This window comes from Balearica regulorum, chromosome 4, assembly GCF_011004875.1.
Source record: "Balearica regulorum gibbericeps isolate bBalReg1 chromosome 4, bBalReg1.pri, whole genome shotgun sequence".
Taxonomy (NCBI): domain Eukaryota; kingdom Metazoa; phylum Chordata; class Aves; order Gruiformes; family Gruidae; genus Balearica; species Balearica regulorum.
The window spans coordinates 13,522,192-13,541,962 of record NC_046187.1 but is presented as its reverse complement, the minus strand read 5'-3'; the positions used below and the strand labels follow the sequence as shown (position 1 = coordinate 13,541,962).

General features: G+C 43.8%; 1 protein-coding gene across 2 annotated transcripts in view; it reads left to right on the top strand.

The window, feature by feature from the left end:
• Positions 1-17,426, top strand: part of RNF150 (ring finger protein 150) — a 125,269-nt gene extending 107,843 nt beyond the window's left edge. Inside the window, exons 7-8 of one of the 2 annotated variants that reach the window (XM_075751223.1) lie at positions 9,426-9,532; positions 10,455-17,426. In XM_075751223.1, the coding sequence (XP_075607338.1) occupies positions 9,426-9,532; positions 10,455-10,466 (119 nt within the window). In that variant the 3' untranslated portion in view covers positions 10,467-17,426. Of the gene's footprint in view, positions 1-9,425 lie in introns of both variants that reach the window. The other variant, XM_075751222.1, reaches the window with a different exon arrangement.
• The last annotated feature ends 2,345 nt before the right edge of the window (positions 17,427-19,771 follow it).

Below are 19,771 nucleotides of genomic sequence, written 5' to 3'. Positions count from 1 at the left end.
TCACAGATTTGCATGGTGTCGGCCAGTACATCTCTAAATCACCCTGTGAAAGGAAGTTTCTTCCTTATGTTCCTTAAAAACAGAACAGAACCGAAGTTTCTCTTACCATTACAGTCTCGCTCATTCAATCTAGCGCATTATGTGTCTGAGTCAGGGTGTAATTTCCTTCTCCTTTCAGGCTTGCAGGAAGCAGAGCACACTGCTGACACGGGTTTTTAAAATATAAATAAGAAAGTTTGGTCACAATAGCAGTCACCAGTATAGTCCATGGAAACTGAGATGCATGCAATTAAATTGTGTGATTATACTTCTTGGATATAAAAAGTCTCTTTATTATGACAGCCTGCCAATAGGCCATATAACATGCTAGTACACATAGCATTTTACTCTACTTTTGTCACATACCTGCTATCCCTTCAGATTTTTAAAAGGCTGGCAGTGTGGTTAAAGGTGTATGTTCACTGCTCAAAGGGTATACGTGTCTCCGCACTTGTCACCTTGGCTACTGCAAGAATCCTTGCAATATCCCTTACACACCATTAACATGACAAAAAATGATCATTTTTAACTTTATTGCTTAATGCTATTTGTTTTGCAGTAACACCAAGGAGCCCTGGTCATTTAGCAGCTGCTTAGAAAACCAAGTAAAAAAGCAGTCCCCGTGCCACACCTGACGTTTTAGACGTGTGACATCATGGTCCTGCAGATGTTGAATGCAAGAGGGGGGTGTCCCTTCCTTTCTTTCTTTCTGTATGCTTCTTTCCTGAAGTTGGCTGCAGAACTCGCCTTGCAACTGAGCCAGCCTCTTCAGCTGCTAGCCTAGCAAAAAACATTTCCAAGGTAGTGTGCAGGCTTTTTTTCAAGTTAAGTCAACTCCCTGGCCAATCAAAGGAATAACAGAGCTGACTTAGGATGGGTGGCAGGAGGGTGAGCTGGAGCAGAGGAGCCGCGCTTCCACTTCTTGGAGCTCTCATGCTGTCGGTACACGGAACTGTACTTCAGCTCAGTCAGAAAGTTGGTCTGCATACAGAGAAATTAAATGGAAGAATAATAGAAATGATCAGAGAATAATACCTGCGCATGAAGCGTTTGTAGCAGTGCACGATAATAGTGGGTTTAGTTCAGTCTGGGCCTAAGAGACTTTTTTTGTGCGTGAATTTGGTGAAGAGTTGAATTGGACTTTTTGTTTAACATGAAATGGAAACTTAATGTTTCTTAGGATTCTTAGAGTGGTGGAGGAAGTGGCAGGTAAATTCTTTCAGAATTAAAGATCTTTGACTATTTAATGTATTACCAAAGGTAGCTAAGGTACTTGAGAATCAAAACTGTCATGTAGTTACAGCCCCGTGCTTCAGTATTTTTGAATCTTTTCCTTTTTTATGGGAGATCTCATTTTCTGATTTTCAATCAAATTCATGAATAATTTTGCATGTTCTAAATAATAATCATTTCTACCAGGCTGTACATTGAATGAAATGCATTCAAATTTATTTCTGAAACTTACTGTGGGCATCAGAAGAACGTGCTGTCCTGACCAGAGGTGCATCTGGTGCAATATTTGGGCGCTGAGGATGGCCAGTGGTGAATGGTAAGGAGGGTGTGCAGCAGCATCCCACTGTCGTTCCCCTGTTCCAGGTGGTGGGAAGGCTCGAAGGGAGAAAGGAAAAGCAGCTCTGCAAAGGTTTAAGAGGCTGGGTGCCCTGTTGTGAAGGGCATAGGGTGATTCTTGTCTGGCAATCAAAGCAGGGGAGAGTGTGGGACTGAAGAATGGGGTCAGTCCAAGATGGGAGAATGTACTTTGTAGTGAATAAGACCAGATGAACTGTGGAGGACCTTGAATATGGGGAGTAGCTGATAGGAGAGCATAGAGGTCAGTGCAAGAGACCTTAGTGTGGTAACTCCATTGACTGTTCGGGTAATCTTTCTGAACATATTTTGACTGAGTTTCCAATAGGAAAGAGGAAAGACTAGTCATGGGAAGAGAGAATTATAGTGCAGTATCTAGGCCACAGAAGGAGTTTCCCTGCTGGCCCTAGGGCAGGAACATGGTGAGCATGACCCTTAAGAGTAAGGAGAAAGCAGAAAGTATACTGAAAGCAAAAATACTAGGTTTTCTTGTGTCATACTTTGCAGACGCATGTTCATTCTATCACAGAGAGGGAAGGTTGGCAGCTCCCCGCTAAGACAGCTGATCCAGAGTTCCCAAAACGTCAGCCAGCCTCTTGTAGAGATAAGACAGATCTCCAAAGTGTTGACTCGTAAGACAATGTTAATACGTGCTGTGAATTTCAAAGGCCTTGTGTTCTGATTCATGGACAAAATCCCAAGGAGCTAGTATATGCTCATTAAAGATAGATATAGATAGATGTAAAATCTAAAAATGCTTTGCTTTTCCAGCCAGTCAGGTCCAACTGTCTCCATGCAATAACATCTGGTATGTGTTCTTCCCATTTTGCTCAGCTCTCTGCAAATGTGTTTGTTATCTGATCTGTGTGTTTTATATCATATGTCCTTATTTAGACAGATTTCCCCCCCCCTTTTTTTTTTGTTTGGAGAGAGCATTTGGTTGCTGATACTTTCTACAGTGCTCATGAAAATGAGTTTATTGGTCTTGCCAAAACACAAAATGGCTTCTCGGGTAACTGATGTTAAAGCTTATTGCTTAAGTACAACATGTTCCAAATTTAGGCTTCAGAAAATTGGTTGTATCAATTTCCCATTCATTTTTTGATGCTTGACTTGAGATACTGGGATATGATTTCCAGAAGTGCTGAGTACTTCCAGCTGTAGCTGAAGTTAATAGAAGATACGCTTGGGGCATACAATGTGCAGGTTAATGCTGTAACTGAAAAATCAGATTTACGGTGTCTTAACTGTAACCCAGAATCACTGAATGCCTTGAAGGGTCGTGACTCTCCATCTCAGTAGCTCGTGTCTAGAACGATGATGATGATGACGACTACGTTACCTCTTCGTACTGCAGGATGTTTGAAGACACAGAACTATGTCTTTGGCTGTTTCCCATTAAGAGATGCTGTATGTATCTTTCTAGAGAAAGATTAAGGGAAGAAAGTTTGTTGCCTTTTCACTCAGAAGGAAGAAACCCCATAAGTTTGCTTTGGAAGGGACTCCAGTGTTTTATGTCATATCCAGGCCCATCTATCAAGTCTCACAGCTGCTTAGGGGTTTGACCCAGTTAAACACACTTTTGAAATGTTGTCTTGAATGAATCTTGCCAGGTCATGGCATTTGGTTCTTCCTGGCATGCTGATGTTTGGATATGCTTGGCAATGTGTTTCAGACATCATCTGCTTTATCATCTGGATGAAGCCGTGTTGCTGTTAGTACATTCACATAGCTCTGGCTCGTTATTTATGGAAAAGACTCTAACCTTTTCTTCCAAAAGCAGTTACCATGCTCAAGTACTCAGATAAGTCTTTCACTGATACTAGGGAACAGCAACAAAATATTTCCCCAGTACTTTGTTCTCAGCTGTAGCCAGCCAGACTTCTTCATTTTATTAGCCTCTGTGTACAAAAGGACCACATTAGTAGCAGGTTTCTTATAACCCTTTCTCCTCAAACATATTCCCACTGCTTCTTTTGCATTAGAGATTTTATAGGCAATTTTTTCCGTGTGTTTTATTTCAGTTGTTTTGTTAGTGTGGTTATGGCCCGTTCTAAAGCATTACGATTATCAAAATGATATGAAAGGCATTTGAGACTCATAAAATGATCCAATAGGAAGTATTGCCTGATTAATTTGAGAATATTTTTAAGAATCGGTAGTGCTTTAAAGAAGAGGGTCTTAGCAATAAAATAAATTTGATTGGTACTGTTGTGGAAGGAGTTGCCATTTGAGGTACTAACTTCATAGGACCACGCTCCTCCTCTTGGACTATAAGCAGCAAAGTGATGTTGTGGCAAGGCTGCAATAGGAGGGAGCAACAAACTCTGTAACGGTAAAGTGCAGACAAAGAAAAATAGAGGGCTCTGGAAATATATCTCTTTCTCTGTCATAAATGTGATGAATAGTGTTCTGTTTTTTCTGATACTGGAAACAAAATCTGAATAACACTGCTTGTGTTGGCAGTTCGCTGTGGCTTCATGCTGAACAGAATCCGTTTTGATAAAGGTCCCATATCAATGCCTCTAATGAGCCTGGAGATATTTTCTTCTCAGGTCCTCAGAGCTCTGCGAGATGGTCACATTTCTGGTTTCTTCTGGAGCAAAAAGCTTCTAGACACATCTGACCGGGGGCAATGTTTGTTTAGTAGAAGTGAGCCCCAGACTGGAATAAGATTCATGCTAACACATAAATTTTAGGTATTTGTCTAGATCTGAGAGCATACCCGTCAGCAGGTATTTTGTGTTTTGGCTTAGTTCTATCTTCAGAAAATGTAGAGTTCTGAAACGAGGTATGTTTCACAGTAGTGAGAATGTGAAATGAATAGTGAAATCAAGTCCAAGTTTTGCTGTATATTTATTGTCAAAATGAGGTTTTAGACAGAGTCCCATTGTCTGCTGTACAATTTCTGCCAGCTAAGGGTGGGATAACAACTAATAAATTTTTCATGGCATTTCATTAGATGAAGAAATCATTAATTACTCATTTCTCCTGAAAGCTGGTCATCTACCATCAAGAATGGAAGATCTGCCGAAAACAAGACTTGTTTCTTGTGATAAATGCTCAACTGTATAGCTAGGCAAATAGGTTACACCAAAGTCAATAGCATGGTAGCAGCTTTTTCTTACCCTCTGATTCCTGTGGCTCTCCTAAGATGAAGAAAACCATTTAGCAGCTGCACAGCTCTGTGCAACGGTTTAATTGTGTGTGGAGCAGGACTGAGTATGCTGAATTAGTTCACGGAGAGCTGATAATAAATGAGGGAAGGGAGACTGACTCCCAGCTGAATAGTTTATTGCTGTGGCCCATGTTTGTAATCCAGAAGAACAGGAGATTGCTGGCTTTAGTTACACTTCCAGTAGATGAATTACACACTTGGTGGCTGCTCTCATTTGGCATGTAATAATGGATACTTCTCTGCTTACTCACAAATGGGTGTAATAGCAGAGAGCTACCTGAAGATCTGGAGAAGGAAAAAAAGTTTGTCATCTTAAACCAACCTTATATGCATTCAGTGCTGACAAGCTTTTGCTGTATAACGTTTTAGTGTATTCTTATTTTTCTGCAGATTTACTGGATGCAAATGACTTGTGGACCTTTTAGCCCAATCATGGGGTACTGCAGCTTTTTCAGCTCCTTGAGCTTCAGGGAAATCTCAGCCTCTGGGGCAAGCAGGAGCAATTTTAGGAGAGCCCCATGGCACTGCCCGTGTCCTAGGGACATCAGAACACAGTGTCAGATGTGACCTCCTTGGGAGGAGCACAGTGGTGAGCAGGAGTGAGGCCTCCATGAGTGCAAAACCCACCACAGTTACATCAGCTTGTTCCTCATCCTTGAGCGGGTCGTTACAAGTTTATCTTGATTTGTGCCCATGTCTGTACGCTTACCTACACGTGGCAGATGAGTGTTTTTGTAAATGCACTTTTCACTCACTGTTGAATGCTTAGGTTCCTCCCAAGACTCTTGCAAACAGTATCAAATTCTTAGAAACCCATTGTCTGACCTTTTTCTTTTGGAATATTTATTAGTGTACAACAGCTACAGACTTACTCAAAGCGGTTAGGGGTAGCAGCAGCAGTAGGTAACTATTACTAGTGTGCAGTCTTACTGTTTTTAAAGCACAAGAGTAATTAGCTATTTTCATCCTTGTTTGAGTGCAATTAGATTCAAATATAAACATCGCTTAATGAACTTCGCAACAAGTAAGGGTTGTACCACTGTTACGAAGGCCAGTTCCATATCTGCGTGGTGATTTTCTTCCTGCATTAGCATAATTAAATTTAAAGTAAGATTGGCTTAGAGGAGTAGTTTGTTTCATTGCACCTCTCAAATGAATGTGTGTCAGGGAATATGAGTGGAAAATGTCTGGAAGTAGGCAGCGTGCTGTGGTGTATTGCGTTTCGCTGACATGAGAGGAATGTGGCAGTGAGGTCTACGGTTGCCTGCTGTAGGCACTAGCACTCAGGCTGAAAAGCAGCTTGAGATGTGCTTTTTGCTTCATTAGGCAAAAGGCTTTATGCCTGTGGCATGAAGCGCTATAAAACATGGTGGAAGTATTATAGTGTATGTTGTTAGATAGGATTGCCAGTCTCAAACATCTAAAATTGCAAGTCAGATATTCCAACATAAAATCTGTCTCGAAATTAGGGATATGGGTTTTTTTTAAAACTCTTTCCCTTTTACTTCTTAAGATTCATTTATTTTAAAGTGAAAGCTGGGATCATCACTGAAAGATGAGGTCCTCACCTGACTTCAGGGCTTTAAGAAAAACACCAAATTTCAAACAACTTGCAAAAAAAGGTCATAAACGTTCTTAACAGTGAGCCAGGCATCTTCTGTAGAAGCTGTGTGATTTACAATGCAAAGCTTATACAATAAGATCTAAAAACCAGGGACACAAAATGCAGCCTGAGCTCCTGGCACTTGCAGTTTAGTTGAGGTTTGCTTGCCTTTAACAAATGTTACTGTGCTGGCTCATGTTATCGAGCAGCCAGCCAAAAGGCAAAAAAAACCCCAACCAACAAAACAAACAAAAACACCAAAAAAAAAAAAACCCCAAACCAAACCACCCCAGTCTGGAAAGCCTGTGTTGTTGGGGGGAGCCACGGAGAGGCAGTTTGTAGACCTTGCAGCCAGTTACCTACAGCTGATCCATACCTAGTGTAACTTCTGCAGCCTCTCAGAGTTTCATCCTGTGCACGTTGGGGTCGGGAGCAGGACTCCTGTTTACAAGAGCAAGCATGTAATGCTGGGGGATGCATTAATTTCCTTGTGTTGTCTGCATCTTCCAAAGAAATGTCAGCGCTGACTCCTTCCCTGAAAGGGAAGGTGCAAGGGCTGATGATGTCCGAGATTTTCTCCCCACTGCTGAAGCGGCAGGCTGTAGCTTTAGGATTTTGAACAGCTGCACTGTTAGCAAGCAAGGAAGGAGCGTTCATGTTTCTAGGAACTTTTGCAGCACTGGAAAAGCAATGCTAGGGCATAAGCACAGGCATTTTTAGGATCCTTTGTTCATTGTTCCTACTGACCTCTGCTTCAGTCCCAAAGAAGACAAACTACAACGCCCACGCTTTGGAAAGACTAAGATCCAAGAATTTGAGTAATTGAAGAGGATTTTTAATGTAAAACTCAAGTTTGCTGGTTTGGAAAGCGAGTGCTCCTGTACGTAGGTTAGACACTTGGTAGGTGAGCTGTAAATCTGCTTCTGTTCTATCTGTCTGTCTTGAACTCAGCTGAGATCTTTTTCTGCTGTGCAACCCTAGAAGAAACAACAATTCTTGAAATAACATTTTAGCACCATAAACACTTCTCATTTGATGCTCTGACATTTGGTGTTGGCAGCTCAGCCTGCCTCTTCAGCATGCGTCTGGCTGTCACCATTCAGCCAGTCCTTTCCTGCACAGCTAGTTTAGATGAAAATCACCTTTCTCTCAAGAGTGCTCCAAGTGGCTCTTTAACATGGCTAAGCCTCAGGAACTCTCTCATGCGAATATAAACTCGCTCTTAGGTCAACATTTAAAGCATCATTTTCATTGTTTTCAAGAATCCTGTTAGTTATAGAGGAATGATAAATAATCCAGCGGTCTGGAACCACATCGTTCTGGCTCAGGGAGCTGTTACCACTACAGATGATGCTTTAGGTCTTGGAGGTGTATGTGATGCACTCTTGTACTCTTGGATCTGGCAGTTCACCTAATGGTTCAAGGTAATTGAAGCCCACTGAAGTCTGCAGGAGGTATCATTCAGTTTGTAAGTATTTCCTCCACCTCCAGTGGAAACATTTATAGTCAGAAGCAATGCCTTGAAATGTTTTACCACTGTCATATTGATAGGAAAAAAAAAATACAGATATAAAGAGGTTGTGTGCATTAATTATTTATCTTGCAATCAAGAAAGTATAAAAATAATCCAGGGTGAAAATTGGGAAGGGTTGTAAACGAAAGCACTGGCTCTTTCAATTTGAATAATGCAGACCCCATTCAAGCTTTCTCTGCAGAACATGACGTCTAATCCCAGCACAAGTAAATACATGGTTTTTTTCTCTAAAACAGATTTTTAAAACATGCAGCTCTTGCAAGGAGATTAATTGTGCTCACTTGGCTTCAAGTGAATAATTAAACTGTGAGGAGTTATTTTCCTGGCTCCTGTGTAATGTTTCTTACTTACTAATTCCTAGATATTCAACTTTTAGACTTTTTAGCGTCAATCAAGCTCTGTTTCTATTGTCTGAAAAGTAAAATATGTAAAGGAAAAACTGCCACAGACTTAAATACATTCTATTGTTACAGCATAAATATCATCATTGTAATTAAACTACTTGAAAATATGAACCATCAACAACTACTGTCAGGGGCTCAGCCACCTATGGGATTTTTGTGCCTTTGAAAACCTCCCCAGAGATCCAGTGTGCTTTGCTTCTCTTGATTGTTCTTGAAATAAAATTAGCTTTTAGTCCTTTAAAATCTGTTGGCTTTATCTGCTACTAAATGTACATGTGGTAAGTGCTGTGGGATCAAAACAAAAACAAGTTGCTACTCCTACGCTTGTAGTTTTGCTGGGATTTGCGGTTTGGCAAAAGTCAATAACCTGACTCTTAACTGTATTTGAGATCATGGTGGATTAAGGTAGATCCCTTGGCTCAAGAACCTGCAAGGTACTTCAAATCAGAGGAAAGAGTGAATAGAAAAGAGACTGGAAAAGGATGAGAGAAGGCACCTGAGAAGGCAGGTAGCCTGTTCCTGAGGCAGAAGTAATGACGCCTGTGTTGCTCCTTCCAGACATTAGCCTAGCCCCCTCTTAAAAGTCTCCGCTAATAGAGATTCTGTCACCTAATGAAGGCTTGGGCAGATTTTTTTCCTGTTAGAAATGTTTTCTTGGTGGCGGACTTACTCCACCAGGTGCCTGCAACTTTATCCTTAACTTGCTGCCTTTTTGGGGAGAGTAGGATGATGCCATGCTGAGGAAGTGAAAGGGGACGGGGAGGGAAGTGCTCAGGCAGTGGGAGGAAGGTCATGGAGATGAAGAGCCTGGATGGAAAGCCCTGGGAGGATTAGGAGGAGGAGAAAATGTTACCCATCCAGGCTGCCTGTCATCGTGTTTCTCACTACTGATGGGTTAAACTTCCTGATATTTTTTAAATGCTTTAGACAGATACTGAATAAAAGCGAAGTTTGGAATCTAAGCACAACTTCAGTGACGGAGAAAACCTCTGGGTTCCATCTGCAGAACTAAAAAATAGTAATATGTTGACAGAAAGATGTGACCATAACGCCCTTTTCCTGTCTTTTCTACCCTCACAGATGAACAGGAGCCAGCAGTCAGCAGTGATTCAGATATTTCATTGATTATGGCAATGGAGGTTGGACTGTCCGATGTGGAGCTTTCCACTGATCAAGACTGTGAAGAGGTGAAGTCTTGAAAAACAAACAGAGATCCAACACTAAACTACAGGGGAGGGTCACAGGGAGGGACCGAGTCAGCTTTCTAGGATTTGGACCAGTCATGCACATGCCTCCAGAGCACTGTCACTCCTGCACACTCCATTCTGAGATGGTCACGAAAAGCAATAGCAACAGTTGTGTCTGCCTGGATGCAGTTTCATCATCTACATCCCTTCATTTTGTTCACATGGGAGATGAACGCTTCCAGTTCACCCACGTGCTTGAGAGCAGTCATGTAACTCTTCAGTGGCTCATAAATACGCAACTGAAATGACAGCTTGAGTGTTTTCTACACTTGTTCAATCGAGTTTTTGGTTTGGTTTTTTTTTTTTGAGAAGACGTATGTTTGTTTTGTTTGTTTGTTTATAGTTTGTTATGGATGGGCACTCTGTTTTTCTTGACTGACCCCATCTTTTTCAAGAATTCAATCCAGAAATCTGAATTCCTGTTCACTGGTCACTTCATGATCTGATTCCAGGATTTATCATTGCCTTGTTATTTCTGCATGAAGTACACATGGCTTCAGAAGGATGGTGCACCATCACCCTGCATTAATGTGAAGCCTGCTTTCATTAAGTTGGAGCCTTGGAAATGGTATATTCTGAAGGCCTTTATTTGTAAGAGAGCTCTGAATTAACAGTGATTGCTGAGATTTGAGTTAAAACTGCATTATGTTGGCGCTTTTACATAGAGCTCTGTTCTAGACAAGAATCGTACAGTGTGAAGGAGAGAAAGAAAAGCTTAAAGCTTTACTCCATCCTTGTAGTCCTTTTCTATATGTTATGCTATTAGCAATTGTCAGTACATTAATAGCCTTCCTTCAAGTCACAATGCAGTAGCTGGAAAAGAAGATCTTGTATAACATCATGTCTTTTCTTAATTTTGCAGACCAAAATCTGACCGGTAGGCTAAAGGAGTGTCTGAGAGGTTTCCAGAGGCTGCTTGTTAAGAGCTGTGCATTACACGGATGACAAGAATATTCTTAGAAAGGGTCTGGAGATGCTGATACCAGTGTCAGAAATTGCTAATGAAGCAGGAGGCAGCTGGTTGAAATGTTTACTTCATGGTTTGTCTGGGGTTTGTTTTTTTCTTAGTGCTTTTCACTTCTTATGTTTTGACAGCAGTTTTTGCCTGCTTGTTATGGAACACAAGAGTTCAGGTTGTTCCTTGCCCTCCAGAGTCCCAGTCAACATTGTCACAAGCATAATGGAATACTTGCAATTTGTATATAGCTATATATACCAAAATGTTTTGGGTAGAGGGGAGGGAATTTGAAAATTAGGAGAACTAACATAAATCAAAACACCTAAATAATAATGACCGGTGATGATTATTTAGTTCATCCTGAGCTCTTCTTTCCAGGGAGAAGCTTATTGCTACTCATTCAGTGTACGATTTCATTTTTCAGTCAAAATACTCAACTGTGAAGAAGCATTTTTAACTTACTGTTCTACAAGAGTAAATGGTTTCTGTTGACAGTCAGATGATCTGAATCACATTACTCCCTCCTGAGTAAGTCCATAGAATCAACAATTCATCTTGCATCGAAGTTTCATGGAGAGGTCAAGCATTTCGACTTGATGGTGTCATGGCAGCATCTCAAAAATAAGGGTTCTTGCTGCTTTTAATCTCCTTGTGGATTTACCCATTAGATGTGGAAACCAACTTCCAGCCAAAATTCGGTATTGTCAGATATTACTCAGGAACAAATGTGTTGAGAACTATCCCTAAAATTTTGGCCAACTTGCTTCTTTAGTAGAGGAAGAAGGAAAAAAATTGTACTCCATGCTTTTCAGTCCAGTTAGAACTCAGTTCATTTTATAGTTTTCTTTTTTTTAATGTTCTTAGTCCCTAAATTGCAGGGTAACTTTGAGGCAAAGGAGCACAGCCTAATCATCGTTCAAACCATGATCCGGAAATGTCCTGTTACATTTTTTTAAGCCATTTGAAAGGACATCTCTTTTTAATTAAAGAGATACAGGCAGCTGGAAATCTGCTTGGTTTAAAAAGAAAGTTAGAGATCGCTCCAGAGGGCACAGCTAGGTCAGTCGTGCCAATATTTGTGGTTCTGTAATCATATTTTCCTCATTCTTTAATGTCTTCTCTATTGCTTGCTGCTATGGGAAAGGCCTACAGTGTCAGGGGAACCAATGCTGAAATTCACCCCTACACAAGAGAGTTTGCACAAGGTATCAGTTTGCACAAGGCATCAGCTCCACTTATGCTCTGGAAATAATGCTGAAATGGGATGTAGATGGTGCTTACACCAAATACTGGCCCTTCACACAGGAATGAAATTATTCTCAAATGACTGCAGGGGAAAGAGCGAAGGTGGTTATACACAGTCAGCTCTCCCCATGGAAAGTATGCACACTGGTACAATTTCTTCTCTAGCGCTGGAGCCTGGGTGCTACATGTCACAGGCACATCACAAACACGATGTCCGAGTTGTCAGCCGTCCTTTAACATCTGCCCACTGCAGCACAGCGCACAGACAAAAAACTCCTTCGGTTTCAGAGGAGCTGCCACAAAGTCTTTGTTTTATTTTGCAAACTTAATTAAGTTAATCTCAGTCGACAGACTGACCAATTATCTGTTGCCGTAGCGAAGTCAGCCACAGCAGAGCAGAGCAAGCAATGGCTGTGGAGAAGCAAGGCAGGAGGTGAAACTCCCAGCTGACACTGACCTGGGTCCTTTGCCCAGCAAAATCATTCAAGGGAGCTGTGCTCAAAGGGGTATCGCATGGATGGTAACTGAGACCCTGCCCATATTTTTCGGAGTTAGTGAAGAAATTTGGAGAAGGATTGCGGTGTGTTCTCTTTTCCTAAGTATTGCCTACTAGATGTGATCCCTCGGGGTCCACAGGAGCCCACTGGCAGGGGCAGGGTGCTAGGCTGGGTGAGATGTTTTTACATATCACCATAACTGTGGTCTTTCAAAAGGGGCATCCTCACAAATCTGGGTCAGGAGTCTTTCCGCTTTTGTTTTCCCAGTTCTGCGTGCAGTTTTGCTCAGGAAAGATGTTTTTCCATCCCTGTCCTCAGGTGTTCCTTAGCTCTGAGTACTGCTAAGCGATAACGAGCGCCAAGCCAGGTTATACATGACTGAAGCCAGGAAAGCACTTAAGTAAATGTTTTATTCCATCCTTCTTCAGAAAAGCACTTACAACTAGTTTTGGACTTGTACCAAAATCACGTTATTTTCAAGAGGTCTTCTATAAGCATAATTAAGTCTCTGTGTCAAATGGAAATGTTTTCCTAAAGCGGGACCTGGCTGACTATTCTTTGTATCTATAACCTGTGAAATGCCTTGGGAATTTGAGGTGCTTCATAAATATTAAGACCCCCAGATGTACGTTTGTAACACGTATGAAAGCCTTAATTCTGCAGATCTGCAGGCCCATGCACATTTTTGCTTACGTGAGTCTCTCCACTGAGATATCTCACAGGGTAAAATTAAACCTCCCAATTCACAGCTTTGGGCAAGATTAGTCCCATCCTGAGCATTGCGTGAGTCCTCGGTACTGCTGCTCGCTAAGCTTGAGCTCTGGCACTAAATATGTGGGATTCGGATGCTGAGGACACGGCGCTGCCTGTTCGGAGGGGAAAGCAGCCTTTAGCACGCAGCCAGGAAAACACAAAATCCTCTGGTGCCCTCTGATGAACAACTGCTCGTGCTGTACATAATTCTGCAGGCTCATGCTGTCAGTGCCCGCAGGCGGCAGGATTGAGGGGCACCTCCTGCATGGGGCCAGTAGCCAGAGGACCCTCCAGGTCTTGGCTTTAAGCTGGTCTTGTGTCTCTCCAAGCTCTTCTGTCCTGTCATGTGAGGCTCTTCTCTTTTCTGTGAGTGAGTAGGAGGTGGGAGAAGGATTCACTTTTAGCGAGGCTCATCTGCACTCGGGCTGGCTTGCAGGATGAAACTTGGACAGACGGAAACTGTGCTCTGAGTATCCTTTGATTTTTCATGGCTTTCGCTGAACTGCCTTCTCAAAGGTCTGGTCAATGGGTAGGACACGTAAAAAGTTGTACGGGCAGAGATTTGCACTCACAAGCGACCTAATGTGTGCGTGCAGCCGTGCAAGGCACCAGCTCCGCATCCCCTCCCCGCGGCTGACCCATTCTGGTGGGGATACAGATCTGGTACTTGCTGAGGGTGTGGGGGTTTTTTATTTTCTGACTGCTTTAGAGCCTCAAAACCAGGATCAGGGTGATCATAGCACTGCCGTTCATTCTTTAAGCATTCTATGGAATTAAATTACCATGTATGCATATAAAAATACATTGATATGACTATGGAAACTGTATTGTAGTGAAAACAGAAGCAGCTGCCATTTTTAGACTTTTTATATGAGGGATACTGTGGCACTAAAGAAAAAGGCTTTATAGAGTCAATTTGGAAAAAAAAAAAATTGAAATCACATATGATAAGTCCCTCAGACCTCATTACTTTAATGACCACTGGATCAGATCCAGAGGAAGTCATTGCAAGAAGGGCAGCACTTTGCCTCTTGTTGAATGACTCGTTTGGGATACATTCTTACTTTGTTAACAAAATGAACCCAAGCACCAGAGATGGATCCAGCTCTGAGTTTAATCTTTCTCAAAGAATATGCATTTTGTGATTCAAAGTTTTTCTCGGCAAACCTGTTAACCCACCTTCTTCTCCCCCTTGCTAAATGAAGAGAAATGCTTGTCCAATTTGAAAAATGTCTAGCTCAGAAGACCTTTGCCTATGTACCGATAACCCCGGCAGATATCTGCAGGTCACTTAACACCTCTATGTGCTTTTAGTCATCAGTACAACACAGATTTTCCATAAATTGTGTTTTATTTGCCATTCTCGTTAAACCTGCAATGCAGTCGTTGTAGAGATTTTCCAGAGTTTTGCCTTACAAACTTTTCCTTTGACTATATGCCACAGCCCTTTGAGCAGATTCTGTGATTAAAAGGCAAAGACTGGGGCAAAGTCTTTCTATAGAAATCTCTGGACTGCAAGGCCTCCTTGTGACAAGTGGTCTGTACTGAAATGACGATAGAGGTTGTGCATAACAGCGGGAAATGCCTTTCAGCCCAGGCAGCTGGGAATCTCCCAGGCTTTGTTTATAAGAGGCTCGTTCCTTCGTAGTCTCTGTCTCTAGAAAAGCTCATGATGAAGCATACAGTTTGAAATAAGCCAGGATAGGAATTTATAGGCTTTGCAAGCCAAGAAAACCAATAGTTGTTTATTAATTTCTATTCGTTAGCAATAATGGACTTTTTTTAACCATTTGTTGTTTTTGTAGATCCCTGTTGTGGGGCCAAAGTTACCAGTCTGCTAGGAACAGGGGCCAGGATGAGCTGACTCTCTAAACAGAAGAGGGAGAGCTTGGTTTGCTGTTGGGACACATCCATTCAGAAATCCAGCCTGTTCCTTCCCGGCCCCTCTCGCAGATGTTTGCTCTGGTCTGAGCCTTCGTTGCAGGGGAAGGAGATCGGGGGCTCAAACAAACGCTGCGCTCCTTCCTCTCTTGCATTTTGTGCTGCCTGTATCTCCTGCAGCAGGTTGGACTGCTCTGGCTCAGCACAGGGGAAAGGAGCCAGCCTAAGTTCAGCTTTAAGGGCTTAATGAAAGATAGGCCCAGGGGTTTCGGCAGATCCGAGGCAGCCGAGCTTCTTCCTAACTAGTGCTGACCAAGGTTGCTGCTTCATTGAGGAACACTGAGCATTGACTCATTTGTGTTACGGCCGCAAAAAGCGTGAGCGTACACGGGGCAACCAGCGTGACAGAAATGAATCGTCTTGGTTAACGCAAGCGGTGAAAAACGATGCCGTGAAATATTTTAGGGGTGAGGGAAAATGAGGGTGGAGGTGGTGTTTTAGCAGACTTTTTAAATAGGGACAATTGATCCAACACAAGCACTTCTTTTATTTGTACCAAGCTGTTACCTGAACTAATTGATAGTTTCGCAGTTGAAAGAGGAACGCCAGATGGACTTTTTAGTCTGGATTTGTTTGCGTAGCAGATGGCAGCTGCGGGCTGGGGCGGCGAGCGAGGGAGAAGGCTGCCCTCTGCCGCGGAGCTTCCCCCGCCGGGCTGGAAACCCTTTCTCTGCTTTGGCACTTCTTTTTCAAGGGAAAAAAAAAAAAACAACCTTCTGAGCAGGAGATATATTTCAAAGGGAGAAATAGAGAAGATGAATGAAAGATGTGGATTTTGAATGAAAAGCCAACGGATGAATTTTCCATCTGAAATTAATCCTGTCTCTCTCAACTACTTTAATTGTGAATCAGTTGAAGTTATTTCTTTCTGGAGTGAATGCAAAAAAGAAAAAAAGAAGAAAAAAAAAAGAAATAGCATTTCCCCTTTCTTGTTTATTTCTTGAGTCTTCAGTCCTGTGTAGCGTTAAAAACAATAGCAAGATCAAGATGCTTGTTTGCTCTGAATGTATACAGTTATTTCAGAAGTCAAATATCTAAATGTTTTGTATGTGTACATAATACCATCCTTACTTCTTGTTTCATGTTAGGAACCTGAAATGACTGTACCATTTTATAATTAGAAATGTAAAGAGGGGACAGTGGGTGGGAGGGTCTGTTATTTTTATAGCAAGATGTTCCTTGTATTTAGTGAACATTTAAAATGTTTTTGTATGTGTCAAAATATACATTCCATCCATTTCCAGAAGAGAATTATTTTTATTTAGAGTAGTTTATAAGCAAACCAAAAAAAAATGTGGCGTCCCATTTGTACGCAGTTCATGAACAGAGCAGAAGCATCCTGGTTTTCAGTGATGGCTCCAAAGCTTTTTCCAGCCGCGTCTCTTCTCACACGCTGCAGAGCCACACCAGCAAACGCCAATGTTAAAAAGGAAAGCAAAATCCTGAACGAAATAAATACCGTATGGATCAGTGCACAGCTTCCCGAAATAACTTCCAGTTCGGAGACAATGGTCTGTCCCAGTGAAATTCTCCAAGGTAATCAGCACTGCTTGGGACAGCAGGAGTGGGTTTACCGGGAGGCCGCCAGCCCTGCCCTGTGCGGCGGGGTGCCAGCCCTGGCAGCCTGGGGGTGACGGGGTTCTCGCACCCACACGCTGCGTCCCTGCTTGCTCAGCTCCCTCAGGACAGGAGCCTAGTTTTGACTGAAGTTGTTTCGCTGGTAAGACAAAGGTTTCTGCAGGCTGACCACGTCGTGTTTCTTTTGACTGTGGAAACGACCCTTCGTCTCCACATTTAAAAAAAAAAAAAAAAAAATCCTTTCTCCAGACCGCTGCGCTTTGGTTTGTGAAACACCTAGCGAAAGACCATGGCAAAATCACACAGTGGCATTTGCATAGGCAGGTTTTTTTCTTGTAGTTAGCTTTTTTTTCCTTCCACCCGCCCCGCTACCTGTGACTTGCCAAAACAGTGCAGTAGCAGTTTGTGAAGCGAGCCTTTTTTTCTAGCATTACTTTCTGTACAGTATTGCAAATATACTTTAACTCTTTGCTGATATTTTATAACCTATACATCTTCCCCTCCAATGCACTTTATCTCTCTTGAAAAATGTGGAAGTCGGAGAGCTACCATCTTAAAGGGATTTGCCTGAAATCATGAGGCACACACCTTTTGTTTTTTTTCCTTCTTGCTTTGTTATATACTGTAAATGCTAAAGAGCATGGACAGTGACTCAGCTGGGGGAAGTACTGAAATGTTGAGGCTAATATTTGGAAGCATTATTCAGTAGTACAACACGGCTATTTTTGTTACATAGAGGATTATAATGTAAATATGTGAGACTGTGTTATTATGTACTAGTAAAATATTGCAACTCTCAAAGTTAAGATGGTGAATTCCAAGGAATTTTATTGCAAGTTTTTTAATAAAACGAATCTGATTACTGTGTCGTACATATTTTCTAACAGACTGTGTAAAACTGGCGTTTCCTGATGCGTGAAACTTGCGGATTGTTTCTACCTGAACTCGGCCGCTGCAGGCTTTGGCATTCACCGGAGGCAGAAGCTACGGCAGGAAGGGACCCGAGCGGCAGCCTGGCCCCTGTGCCACCGCTCCAGCCCCACTCACTGCTCTGGTCCCCCCTGTCCTTCAGCTTCTTCTGACCAGAAGGCAGCGGCTGTGTGGGACGTAAATGCCTCCGCTTCCCCAAGGGAGAGCTGCAGCCTCACCCAGACACCAGCCGTGGTGTGTTAAAATACCTTTACAAGGTGGCAGCTCTGCTGTGCCTCGGTGGGAATCGCACCGCCCTTGTGAGGGGTCCTGGCTGCTCTTCCCTCGCCTGATCGGCCGCCGCTTTACATCCCCGGGAGCGGGGGGGCCATGGGAGAGCCCCAGGGGTTGTCGTGCCATCCAGCGTAGGTGTGCTGCTTACAACAGGTTCAAGGCACAGTAAAAATCCTGCCTAAAAGAAATTTAAGAGACATAAAAGTTTTCCAGTAGATGCAAAAGGTGGCAGTCAGAAATCCCTGCAGGAGGGGCCAAATCCTGGCTCGAGCCACAGCCCCGCTGCGGGGTTCTGGCCTGCCCCCATCCTGGCCCACGATTTACGCTTGCTGGCCGGTGCTGCCAGCACAGATGTCCCCCTCTTCCAGCCGCAGCGGAGTGTTCGAGGCATCAACGTGCCAAATCACTTGGGGCCCTACCTTGGATTTCACTTAGGAGCGAGGAAGGCAGCAGGATCGCACCCAGCTCCCCCAGACCACCGTGCCTCCTTGCTCCGTGCGCCCACCCTCCTCCTGGGCTTTGCTCTTGCCATTCATGATGGAGGGGCTGCAAGCTGGCTCAGAGCTGGAAAACCACGTGTGATTTACTGTGGCTTTAGCAGCAGCACTGGGATTTATTTTTCCCCTCCCAACCAGTGGGCGGCACAGCCTGGAGCTCCCGGTCCCACCAGCCCTGCTCCAAACCAGCTCCCCGTCCCACCAGCCTCTGCACCGAAACAAACCTCGGGCTGCCTGTGCGGGCAGATTTTGGGTATTGCTAGCTAAGGAATCTCGTCTCGCTCTTCCCTCCCTGCCCCTTGCTTTGTTCTCTGCCTTCATTTAATAACTGGCCAGGGGAGCGAGCGGGGCCGGTTTTCCTTGGCAGGCAGCTGTGCGCAGTTGCTATGTGATCTGCACACACAACACAGCTGCCGCCGGTGCTGCGGATCTGGCGGGAGGCAGCGTGCTCGAGTAGCGCAGCAGAAGTAACGCAGCGTGGAGCTGCTGGGAATGGCATCAGGGCTATAAATAACACGGGGCGTAAGGCAACTCATTCCAGGATGCAAGGACACACTTAGGGCTTGGGTTACATCACTCCACTGTATATGGGATTCATTTCTGTTCAAAATACGGAAATAAAGCTGTGCGGCTCTACGCTCTGGCGGGTTTTTTTCTCCAGAAGGAATAAGGCAAATGGTACTCATTCCGTGATTCAAGGAGGTGACCCTCAGACCTGCCACTGTCAAAGGAGAGGACTCAGGATTCAAAGGGAGTTTGTCCAGATTTGTGCTGTGCAACAATTTGTACAACCCGGGGTCCCTTCTGTCCCGTGATACCCAAACCATGGTAGGAAAGCAAGCATGCTTTGTGCTGCACGCTTGAGGGTGCCCAAAGGGGAGCTGCAGTCATCTGTGCCAGGCCCTGGGGAGCCACTCTGGAACAAACACTCTGAAAAGCAATTCGGTAACACGGGGGGATCAGGTCGGAAGGGCATCCCAGGGAGAATAAGAGGACTTCACTGCCCAGAAGAAATCTGATGGGTTGGTGCATTTATCATAGATAAGCAGTAGGAAATCAGTGCTCAGTAAGTGAGGGTGTAACTTTGCAACACACTCATTCCTCAGCCTCTGATCCCAGTGCAAACAAGCTGCTGGCCAGCCCTGGCAGTGGCAGAAGCAGACAAAGTGTCACTGCCCTCAAGTGCCTGGGCCACCTTCTGCTGCAAGCTACCACACTGCTCCTCTGGACATCTTCCTGCACGTCTGCGTCTCAGCAGCTTGGCTTTATGGTCCATCCTCTCACCTGAGAGCAAAGACAGGCTTGCACAGGGAGGCCAGCAGCGACTCGTGGTGGCTGAAGCCAGGGGCAGATGTCCCTCTTCGTGCTCCAGCTAGGAAGCATGGTAGGTCCTGGCAGGGGGACAGACCAGCCATCTGGGAGTGGTAACGCCTTAGATATGTTGGCAGAGCCCATAGCTCAGATGAAGTTGTTGCCCTGTCCCTGCTTGGGGCAGCCACGCTGGTTC